The sequence below is a fragment of the Phytophthora ramorum genome (genome assembly GCF_020800215.1).
Source record: "Phytophthora ramorum isolate Pr-102 chromosome Unknown Phyram_PR-102_s0014, whole genome shotgun sequence".
Classification (NCBI taxonomy): Eukaryota; Oomycota; class Peronosporomycetes; order Peronosporales; family Peronosporaceae; genus Phytophthora; species Phytophthora ramorum.
Genome location: NW_027150660.1, coordinates 1,124,279 through 1,141,869, shown reverse-complemented (window position 1 = coordinate 1,141,869; position 17,591 = coordinate 1,124,279). Strand labels below are relative to the sequence as shown.

At 56.1% G+C, this 17,591-nt stretch overlaps 7 protein-coding genes across 7 annotated transcripts; 2 read left to right on the top strand and 5 right to left on the bottom strand.

Moving 5' to 3' along the window:
- Window positions 1–725: 725 nt before the first annotated feature.
- On the top strand, window positions 726–2,123 carry KRP23_12244 (Cell cycle checkpoint control protein RAD9A; the record flags this gene model as incomplete). Its single annotated transcript, XM_067882837.1, has 5 exons — window positions 726–1,541; window positions 1,601–1,668; window positions 1,733–1,837; window positions 1,916–1,945; window positions 2,015–2,123. 5 exons carry the CDS (start codon window positions 726–728, stop codon window positions 2,121–2,123), a joined length of 1,128 nt encoding a protein of 375 aa, XP_067739852.1.
- Window positions 2,124–2,240: 117 nt separating this feature from the next.
- On the bottom strand, window positions 2,241–2,687 carry KRP23_12243 (uncharacterized protein; the record flags this gene model as incomplete). Its single annotated transcript, XM_067882836.1, has 1 exon — window positions 2,241–2,687. The coding sequence occupies one exon, from the start codon at window positions 2,685–2,687 to the stop codon at window positions 2,241–2,243; it is 447 nt and encodes a 148-aa protein (XP_067739851.1).
- A 904-nt stretch (window positions 2,688–3,591) lies between these two features.
- Window positions 3,592–10,956, bottom strand: KRP23_12242 (Nephrocystin-4; the record flags this gene model as incomplete). Its single annotated transcript, XM_067882835.1, has 1 exon — window positions 3,592–10,956. The coding sequence occupies one exon, from the start codon at window positions 10,954–10,956 to the stop codon at window positions 3,592–3,594; it is 7,365 nt and encodes a 2,454-aa protein (XP_067739850.1).
- Window positions 10,957–11,145: 189 nt separating this feature from the next.
- On the bottom strand, window positions 11,146–12,059 carry KRP23_12241 (Eukaryotic translation initiation factor 3 subunit F-1; the record flags this gene model as incomplete). The annotated part of the gene is made up of 2 exons (XM_067882834.1): window positions 11,146–11,471; window positions 11,546–12,059. The coding sequence occupies 2 exons, from the start codon at window positions 12,057–12,059 to the stop codon at window positions 11,146–11,148; spliced, it is 840 nt and encodes a 279-aa protein (XP_067739849.1).
- Window positions 12,060–12,214: 155 nt separating this feature from the next.
- KRP23_12240 (uncharacterized protein) lies at window positions 12,215–13,405 on the top strand (the record flags this gene model as incomplete). Its single annotated transcript, XM_067882833.1, has 3 exons — window positions 12,215–12,910; window positions 12,979–13,286; window positions 13,384–13,405. 3 exons carry the CDS (start codon window positions 12,215–12,217, stop codon window positions 13,403–13,405), a joined length of 1,026 nt encoding a protein of 341 aa, XP_067739848.1.
- Window positions 13,406–13,584: 179 nt separating this feature from the next.
- On the bottom strand, window positions 13,585–14,073 carry KRP23_12239 (uncharacterized protein; the record flags this gene model as incomplete). Its single annotated transcript, XM_067882831.1, has 1 exon — window positions 13,585–14,073. One exon carries the CDS (start codon window positions 14,071–14,073, stop codon window positions 13,585–13,587), a length of 489 nt encoding a protein of 162 aa, XP_067739847.1.
- Window positions 14,074–15,232: 1,159 nt separating this feature from the next.
- On the bottom strand, window positions 15,233–17,203 carry KRP23_12238 (TBC1 domain family member 22B; the record flags this gene model as incomplete). Its single annotated transcript, XM_067882830.1, has 6 exons — window positions 15,233–15,768; window positions 15,845–15,959; window positions 16,030–16,233; window positions 16,306–16,708; window positions 16,777–17,024; window positions 17,162–17,203. 6 exons carry the CDS (start codon window positions 17,201–17,203, stop codon window positions 15,233–15,235), a joined length of 1,548 nt encoding a protein of 515 aa, XP_067739846.1.
- Between the last annotated feature and the right edge of the window lie 388 nt (window positions 17,204–17,591).

Sequence of the window (17,591 nt, the reverse complement as noted above, 5' to 3'; positions counted from 1 at the left end):
GCAACTCTTCAATATTTGCCAGAGCGCTATCGAAGCGTCTCCTGCAGCTCTTCCACGTAGAAACAAGGATTAGCATTGACAAACGTACCAACGAATACAATGACCTCAGCGCTGTGTCTACATTTCTTGGGTTGCCTTCTTGGCTCTGCGTGGCCATTTTCCTTGAACTACGTGTACCATTGGCTGACTGTGCGACCTGAGACACCGAAAATCCTACCGACAATATCGCATGGCGTAATGCAAAACGATGCGCCATCCGAATTAGGCGCCGTACATGAGAACTGTTGCCACTTCTGTTATGCTTCCAGAGTTTGAATTTTCCACACTCTCTTCCACCTCCATTCAAAGCATACAATTTAATCCTAAGATTAAACCTGGCTTATCGTTCTTTTATATACATGTATCAGTTTACTGACGCCATATGGGTTGTTTTAGCACTGGGATAGTACGCAAAGCCGTAGAATAATCAGGTCTTTTCACAAGACAAAGTAATCGGTACTCACAATATATACACTATTTGATCTCCTTTCCTAGACCCATTATTTAATATTAGATATTAGAAGTGGGGGTGTTTTTTGTACACTAGAGCAAGGTCAATCGATTATCACAGGGGAGACTTAATTTGACGAAAAATGGTAGATTTCCTAAAATATTAAAGTAAAAAAACAATGTGTCACTCTCGTAATGTTAATACATGTCACTAACGTGAAATCGAGCATTTCAGCATGGAGGTGCGGCTCGACATCGCTGAGGAAGCGCTCAAGGTGTTCGTGGCGGCACTGCAGTGCTTAGCGCAGGTTGGCAAGGAGCTGTCGCTGGAGTGCGACCCTGTCGCGCGTCGACTTACGCTGCGCGCGTTGAATGACGCGCACTCCGCCTCTGGCCAGGTGGTGCTGGACCGCACGTTCTTCTCCGAGTCTCAAGGCTGCAGCGTCACGCTCTCGGACGTCGACGTGACGTCGCTGGAGACGCTCCGGGCACGCTTCAACGGCCGCACGCCCTTTATCAAGTGCAAAGTGTTTGCCAGGTCGTGCTGTAACGTGTTCCGGACGCTGAAACACGTTCAGAGCGTCCAACTGGCGCTGCTGGTGGACCAAGACGCGCTGGATCAGGTAGACGCCAGTCAGGAGGACACTTCGCAGAGCAGCGAGGTGGACGAGGTGGGGTTGGACTGCATAGAGCTGCGCTGGCGGCTGCGCTGCGACTTCGACATCACCAAGACGCACCACATGAAGGTGCAGTCGTGCCAGGTTATGCGCGCCGTATTCGACAAGGACGCGTGTCCCAGTCGCTGGCGCACGCGGCAACACCACTTGAGCTCGCTGCTGGCCCATATCCACCACAGCAGCGAGGTGAGTGTCACGTGCTCGGCCACGCATGTGAAGTTCGAGAGCTACTTTAACAACGTGACCGATAGTAAAGCCCAGTTACAGACGGAGACGGCGGTGGAGAGCGCCGAATTCAACGAGTACATTCTGCAGCCGCCAGCGGACAGCATCGACTCGTCCGCGCAGTTGATCTTTTGCATTAAGGAGATCAGGGTAGGTGGAGTGTTGGAGAGGGTGGGGAAGAAGGAAGCTCATGATTTGAGCTGTGTTAGGCGTTGCTGGCGTTCTGCAAGGCGAGCGACGTGCTGGAAGTGTCCTTCTACTTTAGCTCAAGCGGGAGGTGTGTTGTGATTGAGCTTTGTTGTTGCGAGTGATGGTATCTGAAGCGCCTGGTCTTGTTGTAGCCCGGTGCTGTTTGCGGCCGAGTCGACGTCTATGGCCAAGTTCTCCATCGAGATGACGCTGTCCACGGTGACGACATTCCTCCCGGCGTCATCACAAACTCGCAGGTCAGAGATACGTGCTGGCACAGCTTCCTCTCGCTGCATACTTACCGTTGTTTCTCTTATGGTTGTTCCGTTCCGCAGCGAGGAAGAAGTCACGCTCTTTGCCAACGGGTATGTGCGTTCAACTGGCTCAGCACTAATTTATTTATGCGTACCAACCAGTGTGTTCGTGCCTTGCAGTAGCGGCAACGTTAACATCACCAGCAGTCAGACGCCGTCTCAGTCGCAGTCTTCTTCGCAGGAGAATCCTCGGTACCTGACACACAGTAAGCGTCCCCGCGTGAACTAATAGCAGATAGAGTCTAACATATTGCACCACGCACGCTGGAAGACAGTCGAAAAACTCAAATGATGAAGTTAATTTACCCAGAAGACGACAGCAGCCAAGGTACGTCGTCATCGTCGTCTACTGCTCGCGCTCCTGCACGAACCAGCTCTCTCCTCCCAGCTCCGCCTTGCCCTCGGCGACGCTCTCGAACGTCGGGGATTTGTCAACGATCTCCCACTCGTCGCCCTTGGGGCTACTGCCAGCCTTCTTGTCGTTTTTCTTCTGCTGTTTCTGCAGGGCGCGGCGCTGGGCCACAACGATCTTTCGCTTGGGCGACGGGCGGCGGTAAGGCACGAACATCGTGTCGGCCACGTCGTCCTCTTCGTCGTCGTCGCTGTCCACGCCGTCGCTCTCGCTGTCGGAGAACTCGTCGCTGCGCGCCAATTCGCGCAACTTCTCGAGGTCGAAGTGGCGCTGGCGCAGCGGCGACGCCAGAGTGCGGAAGGCGGGCGATAGGCGGCGATTCAGGCCGCTGTTCATGCCGCCGAAGGCGTTCTCGGAGCCGTGCATAGACACTGCCGCCATGATGGTTCAAGATCTCAAGTTGGTCTCCGCTTGCGCTGCTCGGGGAAAGTTGCCGAATGAATGAACGAACAGGTGGATGCCTGCGACGTGTGCGACTCTAGAAGATTCACTTGCCTTCAGTATGTCCCATCGCCGAGGCACCCCTATCGTCTGGATGGGAATGCTCTTGCAATGCGTTTGCGCTGGGCGGCGAACGGCGCCACATTGGCCAGGTGGATGCCAGCGCTGGCATCCAGGTCAAACAAGTATCATCCATCGCCAACCTTCGTCATGTATTACTTGCATACACGTAGTGGCGCGGGGGCGCTCAAAGCCAGAGAACTCCCAGCATCGGGTGTCAAACAGCAGGAGAGCCCAGTTGAGCTGGGCAGATTGAAGTACCATGCACAGCAGTAACGCGTGCGGCCGTGCAACGCTGCCCAGCGATATAGTGCACGGCGGGGCAGAGAGGGCGGCAGACTCCGCGCACGTTTCCTCGCGAGCGAGAATGGTTGGTCTCCATCTGTCAGCCGCCACTAGTCGCGCCGCTTAGATGGAGAAGAGTCTCTTGCGATCGGGTGAGCCGCGACAACCTTGTAGCCATTTGGGGATACGCTGCGATGGCTGCGCCGGGATGTGTGCGATGGGATGAGAGCTGGACACTAACAACACGCCGCAGTCGCCGTTGGAATGGGCCGAGCAATGTTTGCAAGGGCCTGTTATCGTGTGATGCGCGGGAATGGAAAGCTGCGGGCATTGTGTGAGGTGCCACTGCGTTCACTGCGTGTAGGCGTCCACTGCAGCGCTAAGAGACGCAATGTGCGACTACAAGGCGACCGTATCTTGGAGAACGCCGCGGTATCTGCGGGAACAGTAAGAGAACGCAAGGAAATTGATAGCAGGCGCTTCATTTGCGTGCGCCAGCTCACTCGTACGTGACCTGGAACAGCAAGCACTCCTCGTTCTGGTCGGTGCGCTTGTCGTTGATGAACAGGTAGATGTCCTCGGACGCCGCTGCAGAGTGGCTTCGAGCTGCAAATGCAAGGCGCAAGAACGCCTGGCCATTGCCGGGGAGCTGCAGCACAGGCTCGCGAGGCACCACAAGCCTCGGCGCGCTGGAGCGCAGCATGATGGTCTGCGGCTGGTCCCACGGGTTCGAGTAGGAGATTTTCTTCTGCGCAGCTCGACCCACCGGCAGTCGCAGCGCGTACGTCTTGGTGATGACAGGAAGCGCTAGTGTCACGTGAACACTCCACGCGCCAACAAGCTCGTGCGTCTCCACGTCCACGAGGTTCACAAGCACCACCGTCTGTGTGTCGGTGCCAGTCTCCACTGCGCAGAAGGCAAACTCGATCCGATTGAAGGCCTGGGGCACCAAAGCGAACACCTGGCCTGGACGGAACTGCATGAGGTCGCAGTGCTGCGTCGGAGCGAAGCACATGACGTGGCGCTTCGCGCCAGAACCTCCGTCGCCCTTGATCACGAGCTCGTGCCGCACACTTTGGCCCAGAACTGCGTGCACGTCCACCCGCAGCTTGGATTGGATGCGGATCTGCCACACTTCGTACACCCGCGCGTAGTACTTGTCGTCGTACAGCACCACATAGAACGTTTCCAGTGCCGGGTATTCGCCCACGCGGCACTTGAAGCTTGCGAGACCGCTGTTGCTGGCTTCGTCCTCGCCACTGCGTAGCAGCTCCATGGCCACGCTCGGGTCCATGCACACGATAAACTTGCCTCGAGGATACTTGAGTTTCCAGCGCCAAATGGACGACGCTGGGTGCGAGAAGCGCAGCACCCGCTGGCAAGCAAACGGCTGAGGCTGCAACTCCATGTTGAAGAGCGCTACCGTATGGCCGTGTGAGCAGCTCTTGATCACCACAGAGACCGGAATCGTCGAGTTTTTCTTCTCCGCTCCCTTTGTCAAGCTATCGCTGGTGTCGAGCCATCGCAGCCGCATGGGGACGTGGAGCTCGTCGTGCGAGTCCATGACGACTTCATCGTGGTCGTCGATCATCTCGTTTTCCACTGCTGTGTCTGAGGTGATGAAGCCGTAGGCAAGCGGGAGGTTCTCACGGTAGAACGCCCACTCCTCGCTGCTGCGTACGATCTCCAAGTCCAGCACTAGTGCGATCTCTCTGGACGAAGGAAGCAGCAGCTCGACGCGGAAGCGGTCGTTGTGGTTGTACGGGTTTGTGAACGGCAGCTCAAAGAAGAGCAGGTCGCCAAAAGACGGGAACAAGGTAAGAGAGGTGGTCACCTGCTGCCGAAGCAACGAGTACACGAGCGACTTCTTGTGTCCATCGCGGTAATAGGACAGCACGCGCAGAAGTTGGTTCTTCTCGTCCTCGAACCGGCGAAGACTGTCCTGAGCTTGTTGTCTCCCGCGTGGCTGCTGCTGCTTTGCCTTCGCAGCAGCGCGAACAAGTTGCTTGTGTGCCTTGGACTCGTCGTTCTTGATATGCTGCCTGTATCGTGACAGGCGTTCGAGTTGTCGCGCATACAAGTGGTCGTTCATCTTCGTCACGGGTCTCGGCATTCCTCCGCCAGTGACTGCGCCGCGCTCATCATCTTCACTCTGGTCAGATAGCAACGTGAAGCCTAGCTCCATCAACACCTGAAGAAACTCGACACGCAACAGCTCGCTCCGCTTCTTGCGGGAGCGTTCGCGACCGCTACTACCAGGTACTCGCCCGCGACGATCGTCGGCATCCTCCAAGAACTTGGAGACCACACGCAGCGGTAAAATGCCACGCTGGTATGCGTCAAGCGCGGTTTGGCGCAACTTCAGTTCGACCGCTCGAATCTCAGGGTTGGCGTTGAACGCGTAGTTGCAATCGAGGTTTCCTGCGACTCCCTTTTGGTCGTGTTGTACGATTGGGTTTACAAGAGCACCAGAGGTTTCCTCCTTCGTCGCTTGTTCCAAGTGAACAGGCGCTGGTTCTCCTGCGTCTCCACTTTTTCCTGGTGCTTTGGGTGTCTCTGCAGGCTTGGACTTCCATGGCTTTGAGGCTTCTTTTCCCAATGAACTTGTCGTGGTGTCCTCCGACTTTGTTGCTTTCGCAGCAGCGAGTTCCGCTCGCTTTGCTGCTTTTACAGCGGCAAACGATACTCGCTGAGAAGTCTTTAGCTTTTCGGCCTTTTCTTTTACGTTTGTCACCTCGGCGCTTACAGCCTTCGGGTCCGTCTTCGTTCGTCGGAAGGGGGCTCCATTCGCACCAGCTATCTCCGGCTTCTTGAATGAAGACGAGCGCACCAGTCTCTCTGATGGTCTTCTCTTCGCAGGTTCACTCTCTTGAGGGACCGCATTTTTCGGCACCTCATTGCCAGTTCCTTCGGCCGCCGTGGATCCTTCAACTCGCGTTGCCTCCTCCGAAGCACCAAGATCTGTTCCTGTTGGTACCGATCCTGCGGTTGATTCTTTCGTTTCATCTGCCGCTGGATCGGTTGAATTTGCCTTCATTTCTTCTGTCTTCTTGTCAACTAGGAGGTCAGAGCCAGCACCTTCATCAGTAGGCGATTTCTGTTCGTCAAATGCAGTGGACTGTGTTTCAGGCGTTTTGTTGGCAACAGCTTCGTCGACAGTTGTCGATGCAGAGGTGATAGGAGACGATGCTGATGTCGGAAAGAGCTGCTTGAACTCGGAGAGTGAGATAGCCCCGCTTTCGTTACGATCAAGAAATTTGATAACTCCATTGATGACCGACGGGTCTGCCGCAAAGCCCAGCTCGGTCATTGCCGTCACAAACTCTTCCTTCTTGATGGTCCCATCGCCGTCCTTGTCAAAGTGCGCGAAGCAAGCATCAATAGAAACGCCCTTCTCGATCGCCTTCTCCATTAGCGCCTTCAGTCTGTTTATCAACTCTGCCTTATCATCGACATCTCCTGCAGGCGCCCCACCCTCAGTCACCAGAGCTCGGAATTCACTGAAATCGATCTTCCCACTGCCGTCCTCGTCAAGCTGTTCTAGGAGTGCGTCGAAGTCACCGTCGGTCATGTCTTTAAAACACCCAAGGGATACCAACCCACTCTTGAGCTCTCCACGAGTGATTTCACCGTCGCCGTTAGCGTCAAAATGGGCAAAGCTCTTTTTCAGGTCTACTCCGTGGTCTTTTGCTTTGTCCAGCAGCGTCCGTAGTCTTGCCACTGCGGCACTCTTTCCTGACACATCACCAGGAGCGAGACGATCTGCTGTAGACGCCCCATCTTCAGTCACCAGAGCTCGGAATTCACTGAAATCGATCTTCCCACTACCGTCCTCGTCAAGCTGTTCTAGGAGTGCGTCGAAGTCGCCGTCGGTCATGTCTTTAAAACACCCAAGGGATACCAACCCACTCTTGAGCTCTCCACGAGTGATTTCACCGTCGCCGTTAGCGTCAAAATGGGCAAAGCTCTTTTTCAGGTCTACTCCGTGGTCTTTTGCTTTGTCCAGCAGCGTCCGTAGTCTTGCCACTGCGGCACTCTTTCCTGACACATCACCAGGAGCGAGACGATCTGCTGTAGACGCCCCATCTTCAGTCACCAGAGCTCGGAATTCACTGAAATCGATCTTCCCACTACCGTCCTCGTCAAGCTGTTCTAGGAGTGCGTCGAAGTCGCCGTCGGTCATGTCTTTAAAACACCCAAGGGATACCAACCCACTCTTGAGCTCTCCACGAGTGATTTCACCGTCGCCGTTAGCGTCAAAATGGGCAAAGCTCTTTTTCAGGTCTACTCCGTGGTCTTTTGCTTTTTCCAGCAGCGTCCGTAGTCTTGCCACTGCGGCACTCTTTCCTGACACATCACCAGGAGTGAGACGATTTTTCATTGAAAGGGTCACGACGCGCTTCAATCGTTGTGCAGCAGCGACAGGTTTCTGCTGCGGAGGCCTGAGAGTGTCGGGGACTGGCACTAGTTGATCTTCCGCAAATTCCGCTTTAGGTGCCACGAGTTTCGGTGGTCTCAGCGAAAGAAGCGCAAGTAAACCTGTTTTATCTTCAAGGTCACACTTGATGCGCGTCGAGCGATTGTTAGCTGGCCGAGCCGCGTCACCGGCACTCTTGCGCGCCCCAAACAAGTCACACAAAATCGCGATCTCCTTTGGCGTGAGTGTATTCGCATCCACAAGCCCTTGCCGCTGACGTGGCTGCAACTCCATCCTCTCTCGACGGCCTTTCCCACTTTTGTCCCCATAAAACCCTTCCTGCGATAGCAGACGATAGAGCTCGGCGTTGGTTTCGACTAAAGGTCGAGCGCGAACACGATGCTTCGCTTTACGGGGTTCTTGGTCTCCACCAGCTGCCGTCGGGGGTGGTTGTAGTCCCGTAGACGTCTGATCAATGAAGTTCTCGCCCTTCAAACCGTAGCTGCTCATCAAAAGCTGGACCCTCCCAATACTCGTGCCATGCTTCGTATCTAGAACGGTGCAGACTGCGCTGCTCTCTCCGTCTCCCGTGTGATCTGGTCCCAACGTTCCTCCTAACGGCGGCGAGATCTCGACCTCAGCTTGGAATTTCTTGACGCTGTTTCCTTGACGAAGCAGCTCGTGAAGAGGAATCGCAAACGTCCCAAGTTGGAAAAGGCTGTCAGCATCCCAAACATCCACGTACAGACTGTTCCATTTCAAGTACTCGGCGAAGCGGCGAGTTTCCAGAGGATTCTTCGTAGAGGTCGTGTCCACATCGAATTGGATAGCCAACGAAGGCTTGTTTGCAGGCGTTTCTCGCATTAGCAAGTACGTCTGGATCTCGCCACCAGCTCCATTATCGAAGGCTTTGCTGAGACGTAGCGTCTCCGTTCGCGTAGGAGGGAAGTTGTAAAACTGGAAGGTGAAGTACACCCGGAGAGGTGCGGGGCTACACGCCATCTCCGCCTTCACTTCTGTGCCGGGACTGCATCCTCGATAGGCAGCGAAGTGGAACCTGATTTCGTTAGCCTTGAACGGGTCTTTCACCTCAGTTTCAATTGATTTGGCGATGAATTCGACTTTCTTCGGAGCTTGTCGCTTAGCGTGGGCTTCCTGGTTGTTGGTCGGGGACGAAGTTGGCTTGTCGTGAGACTCCATGTAGCCGTAGCGAGTAAGAAGGGTCTTTGAGGCGCGACTGAGCTCGGATGTAGGAGCGTCAGGGACAAGCGAAGTTGGGTGCTCCACCGGCTGCTTTTTGGTTGGCGACGGCGTCTTCGGAAGTGAGGCTGCTGCTTTTTCCTTAGCAGTAGGAGCGGCAGCCAATGCATTGAGCGTGTGAGCCAGCACAGGATTGCTGTTCGCCTTCCCCAATAGCTTTCTCGCCCATTGATCGGCAGCGCAGTCTTCGCTTTTCTCTGCAGTTTGGTTGTTTTCAGTGGGCTTAGCGGGTGATGCTGGAGCCGCAGCTTCCTCGACTAGCCGTCCGACCGCTGGCACGTCTTCATCAATTGTGATCTTCAGGTCACAAAAGGCGAAAGAGTCCTTGACGGACACCTCTCGACTCTGCAGTGATCTCGTCACTTGGTCTGGGGGAGTGTACAACGTGTTGTCCGAGTAGGGGCGACAGGGAGCCCCAGAAAGGAGGTCTACATGAAGGACACGTCGGTGCTCTTCCTGTTCTTGCAACAGCACTCCTCCTAATGTCGTAAGGGGCTCAGCGGAGATAGCAGTCGCGTGGTGGTGCTTGTCGTACAGATACAGCTTTTTCCCATCGCTTGGTATCAGTGCGCGCGCTCCCATCGTCACTAGCACCACATCTTCTTCAGGAGGAAGAGGCTTCTTGGCTTCAAGGGCTTGCTGCTTCAGCTTAGCTGGCCAGATAATCCGGAAATGAACCGTGTACTGTAGCACCACAACGATCGCCATGTTCGGGTGGAACACGAAGCCCCGAAGCTTGGAGTGGTTGCGCACACAGAGAAGCGTGTCGCCTCCGTTGGGGTCAGCTTTGAGCGGGACAGTGAATTGACGTGTGCGAAAGCACCGACCGTTGTGCAGTGCGATCTTGAGTACGCGAGCAGAAACTTCTCCTTCGACGCTGGTAGCGCCTTCATGGATCGCTTTACGGCTGATCCTCAGTCGAGCGATCAAGTTGGCCTCAATTTCATCGCGAAGGTTGATCGCTACTCGCGTAGCAATCACGGTAAGCTCGAACGGGTCTTCCACGTGCACCGCCTTGGGCACCAAAGACGCAATTTTCACGAACGATGCCAGTGTGTCTTCGTACGTGGTATCCGCCTCCTCCCGCAGTAGCATTTTCGGATTCTTGCCCATGTCAATGTTTGCGAGGTTTCCATTCTTCAAGCCTGGAATCGGGTCGAGTGCGCCGACCAACTCGTTTTTTCGCAAGAACATCGCGATTGACATCATTGGCTCGTACTGCACTAGCTGGTAGTAGAACTTGGATCCCTCGTGCTTCTCTTGGCCGCTCCAAGCATCAGGATTGAGCTCCCACAGCGCGCGTGGGCTTCCCGTAAACACACTAACAGAGTCTCCACTCGTATTCAAGGAGAAGGCAGACGGCATCACGTTGGTGTCACCACTCTGCACCGGTTGCTGTCGAGCGAAAAGCGGCAAGATCGTCCAGCCACAGCCTACGATTCGTACCGTTGCCTTCGAGTCCGGGTCCTTCTCGTAAGCCACGAGCTCCAACACCCCGACGCAATTTGCATCGATGATGTCCGAGATGAAGTAGGCTCGGAAGTTCAAAAGCGCATTCTCGACGACGTACCGCAGCGTACCATCCTTGGGGTGCCGGGCCTGCTTGATGTTGAAAGGGTCGACCGCAAGCTCGGGGCTCACCCACGTGTTGCCAAAGAAGCGTTTAGACACCGCGTGGAACAAGCTCACGTGCACGCCCAACGTGACGAGAGGTTCCTCTTCGTCGTCTTCACTCTCGTTCGTGCCACTGGAAGCAGGGATCGCTGAAGAGTGCAGGATCGAATCCGGCAGTACCCAGTTCAGCACCGACATGACGTGGAGAGAGTAGCCCTTCGCCTTCTCAATGCGAACGACTCCGTCGGGGACGGGCATGGACAACAAACTGGAGCGGAACTTCTCAAACTGTTTCTCGCGAGTGGTCCATAGCGACGTCGACGCTGGCTCAGCAGGTGGGAGCAGTGCACTTGTGCTAGCCGACGGGTTGTGCGATTTCCTCCATCGACGTCGAGAGACTCGCGCATTTCGAGCGCGTCGAGCGGATGGCGCAGTGTGCGACTCCGAGTCCGTCGAGAACTCGCTCTCGGACGCAGAATCAGAAGACACCAGCGAATCCTCGTCCAGACTCGAAGAACTCGGCGACGAAATACCCGAAGAAGACGCCGACGCCTTCCCTGCACGAGCCACCATTATGCGGCCTGGGATCTGAATCCAGACGCCTGCCAGTAAACACTAAAAGCCGAAGGGTCACTCGCAACTGGCAGCAGGAAAACACGAACAAATCAAAAAGCAAATGCAGCAACCTGTTCGCCGTCTCCGCGCTTACTAAAACTACCGAAGCGAGCTGCAGGTCTCGCCAAGAATCTGCACGTCGACAAGTTAGGTGTTGATGAGCTTCTCGGCCATGGACAGCTGCGCCTGCGTGAGTCCGGACAGGTACGACACCATGAGCAGGTCCTGCAGGCCCGTGTTGAAGAGCTGGTCGAACTGCTCCTCGCGCAGCATCGGGATGGCTGCGAGCGCGTCCGCAATCTCGCGTCCCAGCTTATGGTCCGCCGTCTGCTTGCCGGCCACCACGTCGCCGACAAAAGATCCAGCCCCGTCAATACACTCGTACAGCTGCTGCATGGTCTCCTCCAGCGCCTGTAGTTCCTTGGGCAGCTCCACCGCCTTGGCCTCTCCGTTCTTGGGCGTCATCGCGTTTACTACACCATAAAAAAACAGTTAGAAATCCAATAAATCCAAATAAAAACCATGTCTAAAACAGTCGCAAACGTACGTGCGATGGCCTCCGGCTCCGAGAGCTTCTGCGTCACGGGGATCTGCTTGAACTGGTGCACGAGCGCCGTGTCCACGACCTCGAGCGGGGTGCTCACAAAAGCCGACACGTCCAGCTTGTCACCGCGCAGACTCGTGTCCACCAGCAGGTGCACGGGCAGCTCGCACACCGAGCTGTAGAACTGCTGGATGAGCGCCGAGTGGTCGTCCAGGCGGCCCGCACCCGCCGCGTACCAGCCCACGACCACGTCGCCCTCGTTCACGCGCTGGTGCAGCTCGTACATGTGCGCGTGGAAGTCGCGGCCCACCGCCACCTCGTCGCCCTTCTCCAGGTGCGGCACAGCGAACGAGCCGCTGATCTCAGCCACGCCGTTCTCCACGCGGCCCAGAAGCGTGCCGATCACGCGCTCCTGGCCCTCGGCGCGGCGCAGCGAGCGGTCCAGCGCCTGCAGCACCACCACGGGGTGTAGCTTCACCTCGGTCACGGGCTCCGTGCCCAGCAGCAGCGCGCTCATGATGTGTCAGACGTCGGTTTAGGTGCTCAACTCGGGTAATGAGTGGAGCCGGGGTTTCTAATTGAGATGTACCTGTTTCATGGTACCACAACCGGATAAAGGTGTGCTGGTGTATACACCGAGGTATACGTGCATTGATGGCCGCAGACTTAATTATGTTGGCACGGGCGACGCGGGTAGAGCAAACGCTGTGGAGGCGCGTGCTGCGTGCTGTGCGGCCGCTGGCGGAAAATGGTACAGTGGGGTGTAGTCAGCAGACGGCGGCAGTGCACGCGGCTCTTTTTTCTGGGCGGAATGCGGTCTCTGGAACGCAGAAACGGCGTGTGAACGTGTCGGCTTTTGCCGCGGCGGGTGGTGCCTTGGCGCTGGCTGCTGCGCTGCAGAACGAGGCACGGAGCGAGCAGAAGGAGGAAGGAGGCTACACTGTGAACCCAATCCAAAACGTGACGGCGCTGCTGCGTCTGTACGAACAGATTGACCAGAACATGAGCGTGTTCGCGGCGCGCATGCTGGAGGACCTGGAGAAGAGCGTGCAGAAGGAGAAGGCAGAGAACGGCGGCAACCTCAAGCTGTCGCCCGAGCAGCGCGCGCTCAACATGAGCATCGCGTTCGAGTCCACGCTCGAGAAGGTGCAGGACGCCGTCTTCCGCAACAACTACGTGACCAAGGAGCACGTGCAGGAGGCCCTGCAGCAGCTCGTGGCGGGTACGCTGCGCGGCGGTGGCCCGGGCGGCAAGATCTCGGTCGCGGAGGCCGAAACCATCGACGACTTTGTGCGCAAGCTTGGACGCCTGCGGTGGAAAGTCACAGGCTCGCGTGACCCGCTGATCCCCAGAGCCAATTCAGCGTGGGTACGACGAGTAGCTGCTGGAGGTTGAGACGTTGAGCTGCGTAGATTTATGGATTGATTGTGTTGTAGATGGTGCCGGAGGACAAGCCGGAGATTGAGGTCGCGACGGTGATTAGCGTCATGGAGCAACTGATCCCGTTGTTGACGGCCGAGATGGAGAAGATCGCCACCGCGCTGCGCGAGCAGAAATTGACGGACGCGGAGTTCCGCAACCAGCTCTCGCAGCAGTACATCAAGGCTTCTGGCAAGCTCACCGAGGACGTCTGCAAGAAGTTCAAGCTGGACTTGCATGCCTTTCAGGCTGCACTCATGTACTACCATGACAACGAAGAGTTCGAGAAGGTGCTGGCGAACCTGGCCGACGAGCAGCAGAAGAGGTACGCAGATTTGGAGACCACTCTTTCTGCATTTGTTTGCGCTTCACTAAGATACAAAGATTTCCTAACTGTTGTCCAACTAAATGGTGGTCTCCAGGTTCAAGAAGCTTGGCTTGTAGGTCCATTTGATGGCCGCCACGCCGCGGCTTAAACCCGTGCGACGTCTGCACCTAAACTCCATGCTGCCAGGAGACGCGGCAGCCTATAGACCCCGCGCGCCGCTGTTGCAGCCCAAAATTTTGACAAGCTGAGCATTCACTTGTCCTCTCTGTCTTCTCTCGTCTTGACTCCTCTCTGCCTAAAAGCGGTGAGTCGTGTTCTGCGCTTTCTTCTGCACAGACGCGATCCGGCGGAGCAGCGCACTGGGGCGCGTCAGTCGGCGCGGCTCAATCAGCGCCGAGCCGCAGTTGCGGCCTTCCTGCGCCAACATACTCTCTAGCCTGGGCAATTGCTGCGAGGCCATGAGGAAGTCCCAGAGCTTGCAGACTCGGCAGTCGCTGTCCGGATTGATCTTCTTGGGGCACGGATGGGTCGCGTACGTCTTCATCAGCCGGCGCGTGGAGTGGCAGAGCGAGCTGCCACAGGCATCGCCCGAGTGACAATGCTGCACGTGCTCAAGTCCTCGCTGGAAGGAAGCGGCCTTGGCTTCCCACTGCTTGCGCACGGCGAAGGCTTTGGCTTTGAGGCGCTGGTCATCTGCTGGGGGCTGCTGCTGTTGTTGCTGTTGTTGCTGTTTCGGGTCCAAAGAGGGGCGGTCGGGAGAGCAGCGCGAGGACGGACTGGGCATGGAGAGAGCAGGCGGAAGCGGGGGAACTCAGTCGCGCAGGACAGCGGAGAAGACTCGCTATCGTACGCGCAAGGAGGCGAATTGGGAATTGGCACGAGCATGCAGTGCCAATCGACGGAACTCCGACCCCATACAAAAAGCGAGTCAACAGCAGTTACGCCTCAAGAGACAGACCTTCTTCGTTTGCTCAAATCTATGTCTCGTTTGAACTTGACCAGAAGAACGCCATGTGTGCCACACCAATTCTAGAACGGGGGACGAACACGCTTTACGACGACCAGGAGAAGATTCGTGGCGCGGGGTTTGATACCCTTCCATAAATAGTATTTGGGTACATTATATACTGCGTTTGCTTTCGGTACGACGGATTGATATTGTGATATAGTATATCCCTCTTATAATGCTATATCAGATCGTGTCGGTTATGAAGGGTTTTCCATTCGCATTTAGGAGGAGCGATTGGATGCCATACAAATCCTAGAGGCACCCCGAGGCCATCACAAGAAATGCTGCACGGCTGTGACGTGGTGCCAGCGAGCCCAAGCTGGGGCTCCAGCTCTCGGCACCGACGTCGCCAATGCGCAAACAGCCTGGGCACGTGTTCTCCCATTCAGTCGAGAATTCGGACAGCTTCAACGCGTGACCGGCCATCGAGAACATTCTGTTGTTGGAAGCCATATTGCACACTTGGAGTCCCAAGCGGAACAAGTCCGCCCACAAGAAAAAAGTGGGGGCCTGACGGACGCTTGCTCAGCCACCAGCTTTCAGTCACCAGCTTGCAGCCACCAGCATCCACCGTTATCTACAGACAAACCGTCGAAATGCGTGCTGTCTGTTGGACCCAAACAAAATTCTCGTGGGGGAGCGCATGCCAGAGGCCAGGTCGGACCACGTTTTCTCTGGCACCCGCACCTGCCAGGGTAGCGAATGCTGTGGACGCATGTTGTGGAGCCATGCGGGCCCGTGACATCGTACACCCTCGCACTGCAGAACCACAACAGCGTGCAATTGCCTAGCTTCCTCTTTCTGATCGAATACAAATGACAATGAGTCAGAAGAGAAGACACGGATTACGAGAGCGTGCCAGCCGCAGTCAGCATTTTTATATATTGGTGTTTGGTGACATGGGCTATCGAACCGGCCAGATTCCTCTTCCTCCCTATTGAACGGTGAGGTGGTTCGGAGCATCGGCGAAGTAGGTCTGTAGGATAAACGCGCGTGAGAGCAGCGGCTCGATCTCATTCTCAACCCAGTCCTTCGTCGGCAGGCTTTGCAGGAAGAGTACCAAGTCTTGGAACTCGAGCGTCTTGAGCGTCTCGCCAAACGTCATGAGAATGGCAGCGCAAACGTACACGTGGAAGCCCTCGAAGCCCGAGTCTTCACACAAGTAAGTATCCCAAATGCGTACGATGCCGTCCAGCGGGAGCTCGCGCATGAGCAGGCAGTTCATCCAACGGAACGCAAACTGCACGAACTGCACATTCTCACGCTCCACAATGTGCTCAAACAGGTCAGCATCGCAACGGTGCACCAGTTCCTCCATGCGCTGCACCATGCGCTGCAGGCCCGGTTGAGCAAACGTGTAGTGATCCTGGATATCGTCCAGCAACTTTGTCAGGCACCAGTAGCTGTCTGCCTCCACAATCTGCAAGTTCTCGTCCGAGATCATCGACAAATCGCACGCCTGCGGCTCATCTGTACATCAAGCATCGCTGTCAGCACCAGCACCTTCATCGCCATGGCCAGTCATATGGAGCTCTCGCTCGTTTACCGATAAAAGCCGAAAGAAATACGACTAAAAACGGGGTCATGAGGTCGTTGATTCCCTGCACGTAGCCACTGGCTGGGTGCCGGATAGCCCATATATATAGGACGCGTTCCATGCACTGCATGCGCAACGAGGTCATCCACATTAGCATGGTACAAGCAACCCAAGCAATGCCACGGTCGACTCACCTGATGGATGCGCTCGCTTTGGAAGAGCTTAACATCAGCGTTGGTGCGTGGAATGTCGACGAGGATCTGGCGCAGCGTGGTTTGCTCACGCGTGCCCCGATCAGTGTCCGGGATGTAATAATACTGCTGCAGCAGTTCTACGTATTCCTGTCGCTTTCGCTCCAGCATGGCGGCACGTCGATCTTTCTTCGACGGCATGTAGCCCTGCAATCGAGAACAATATCACGGGGTGAGTTCATGGATTCAAGCAAAAACGCACGCATAAGGCACCCGTACCAACAGCAGCCGCCAGACTGTAGGCCGATGCTTCGTAGGGACCCCACCCCAACTGAGCTTGCGAAGCTGGTCCAGGTCGATGACTTCCTTCTCTAGCAGTCGCTCGAACTGCATGTATCGAAGGTTCCCTGACGCATTCCGAGACGAGGAGGCAGACGCCTGCGCAGCATCTGCAGCAAGCGGGCTACTCGTACCTCCGCTGTTGTGGTGGTGGTGGTGAGACTTGCTGTGCGGGTACGTCGGGTTGCCGTGCGCTTCCTGCTCCAGCTCATCCTCATGCAACGAGTGACGGCTCTTCGTCGGAGCATCGAGCGACCTAGACGTCACGTCTTCACTCTCGCTATCCGCGGTCGACAGACTTCGGAGTCGCGGGGACACCGAGTCAAAAGGAGATGACAGTTTCCTACCGATCACACCACAACAAATGAGTTTTCCAGGACAATCGCTACAACCCCGTCTGCATAACCGAACCTCGGAGGAGCAGGCGACGGCGTCGCCCACACAGGAGGCAGTTGCCCCGTGTTTACTTGCTTCACCGATCCCGGGAGAGCCTGCGGTTTCTGCTGCGCCGCAGCCTTGCTCTGCCCTCGCGAGAAGAAGCTCGACGTGGCTGCATTGCTCAGACTGGCGGCCGCAGCGCCCTTCTTCTTCTGCGCGAACTTGTGCAGCGCGGTCTTGAACGGGTTCGACGTCGCCCCCTGAGGGGGCAACGGGCTCGGCTGCAGTCACAGCAATTGGTCAGCACAATCAGCAATGTCAGTCTCTATTTTTCGTGCCTGGTAGAGCAGCAGATACTATTGCATCGCATGCAACTTCAACTGTTGTCCTGCTGCAGCGTCGAGAGCTGCACACGCACCATATCTTCACTGGGCGGTCGGCGGTCGGCTGCGGTTTCCATTGGCGTAGTGAACGAGCTGCTGCTGCCTGCTATTTTACTGGATTTAGCGGAGCAACAGGTTGTGTAGCTGCTGGTATGGCCGCTGGTTTTTCGGCAGTAGCTTCACTGTGAGGCAGAATACAAATGACACGACAGGATGTCAGCAACAGTGTTGGGGATACAGGCATGAGCCCGGTGGGCGCGGAAATCAAGTGTGGGCCGCGAGAGGGGCTTCCCCCTCGACTTACAGAGCGTGCGGCGATTCCTCGTACCGGCCCGCCCCGCTGGCAAAGGAGAAGATGGTGTGGCAGACGCAAATAGTGTGTATCGTACATATATTTAAGATTTCTACTGGAAGTAGGGTTTCTGTATGAACCGTGGGCCTGCATCCTGGTGAGAACGCTTTCGT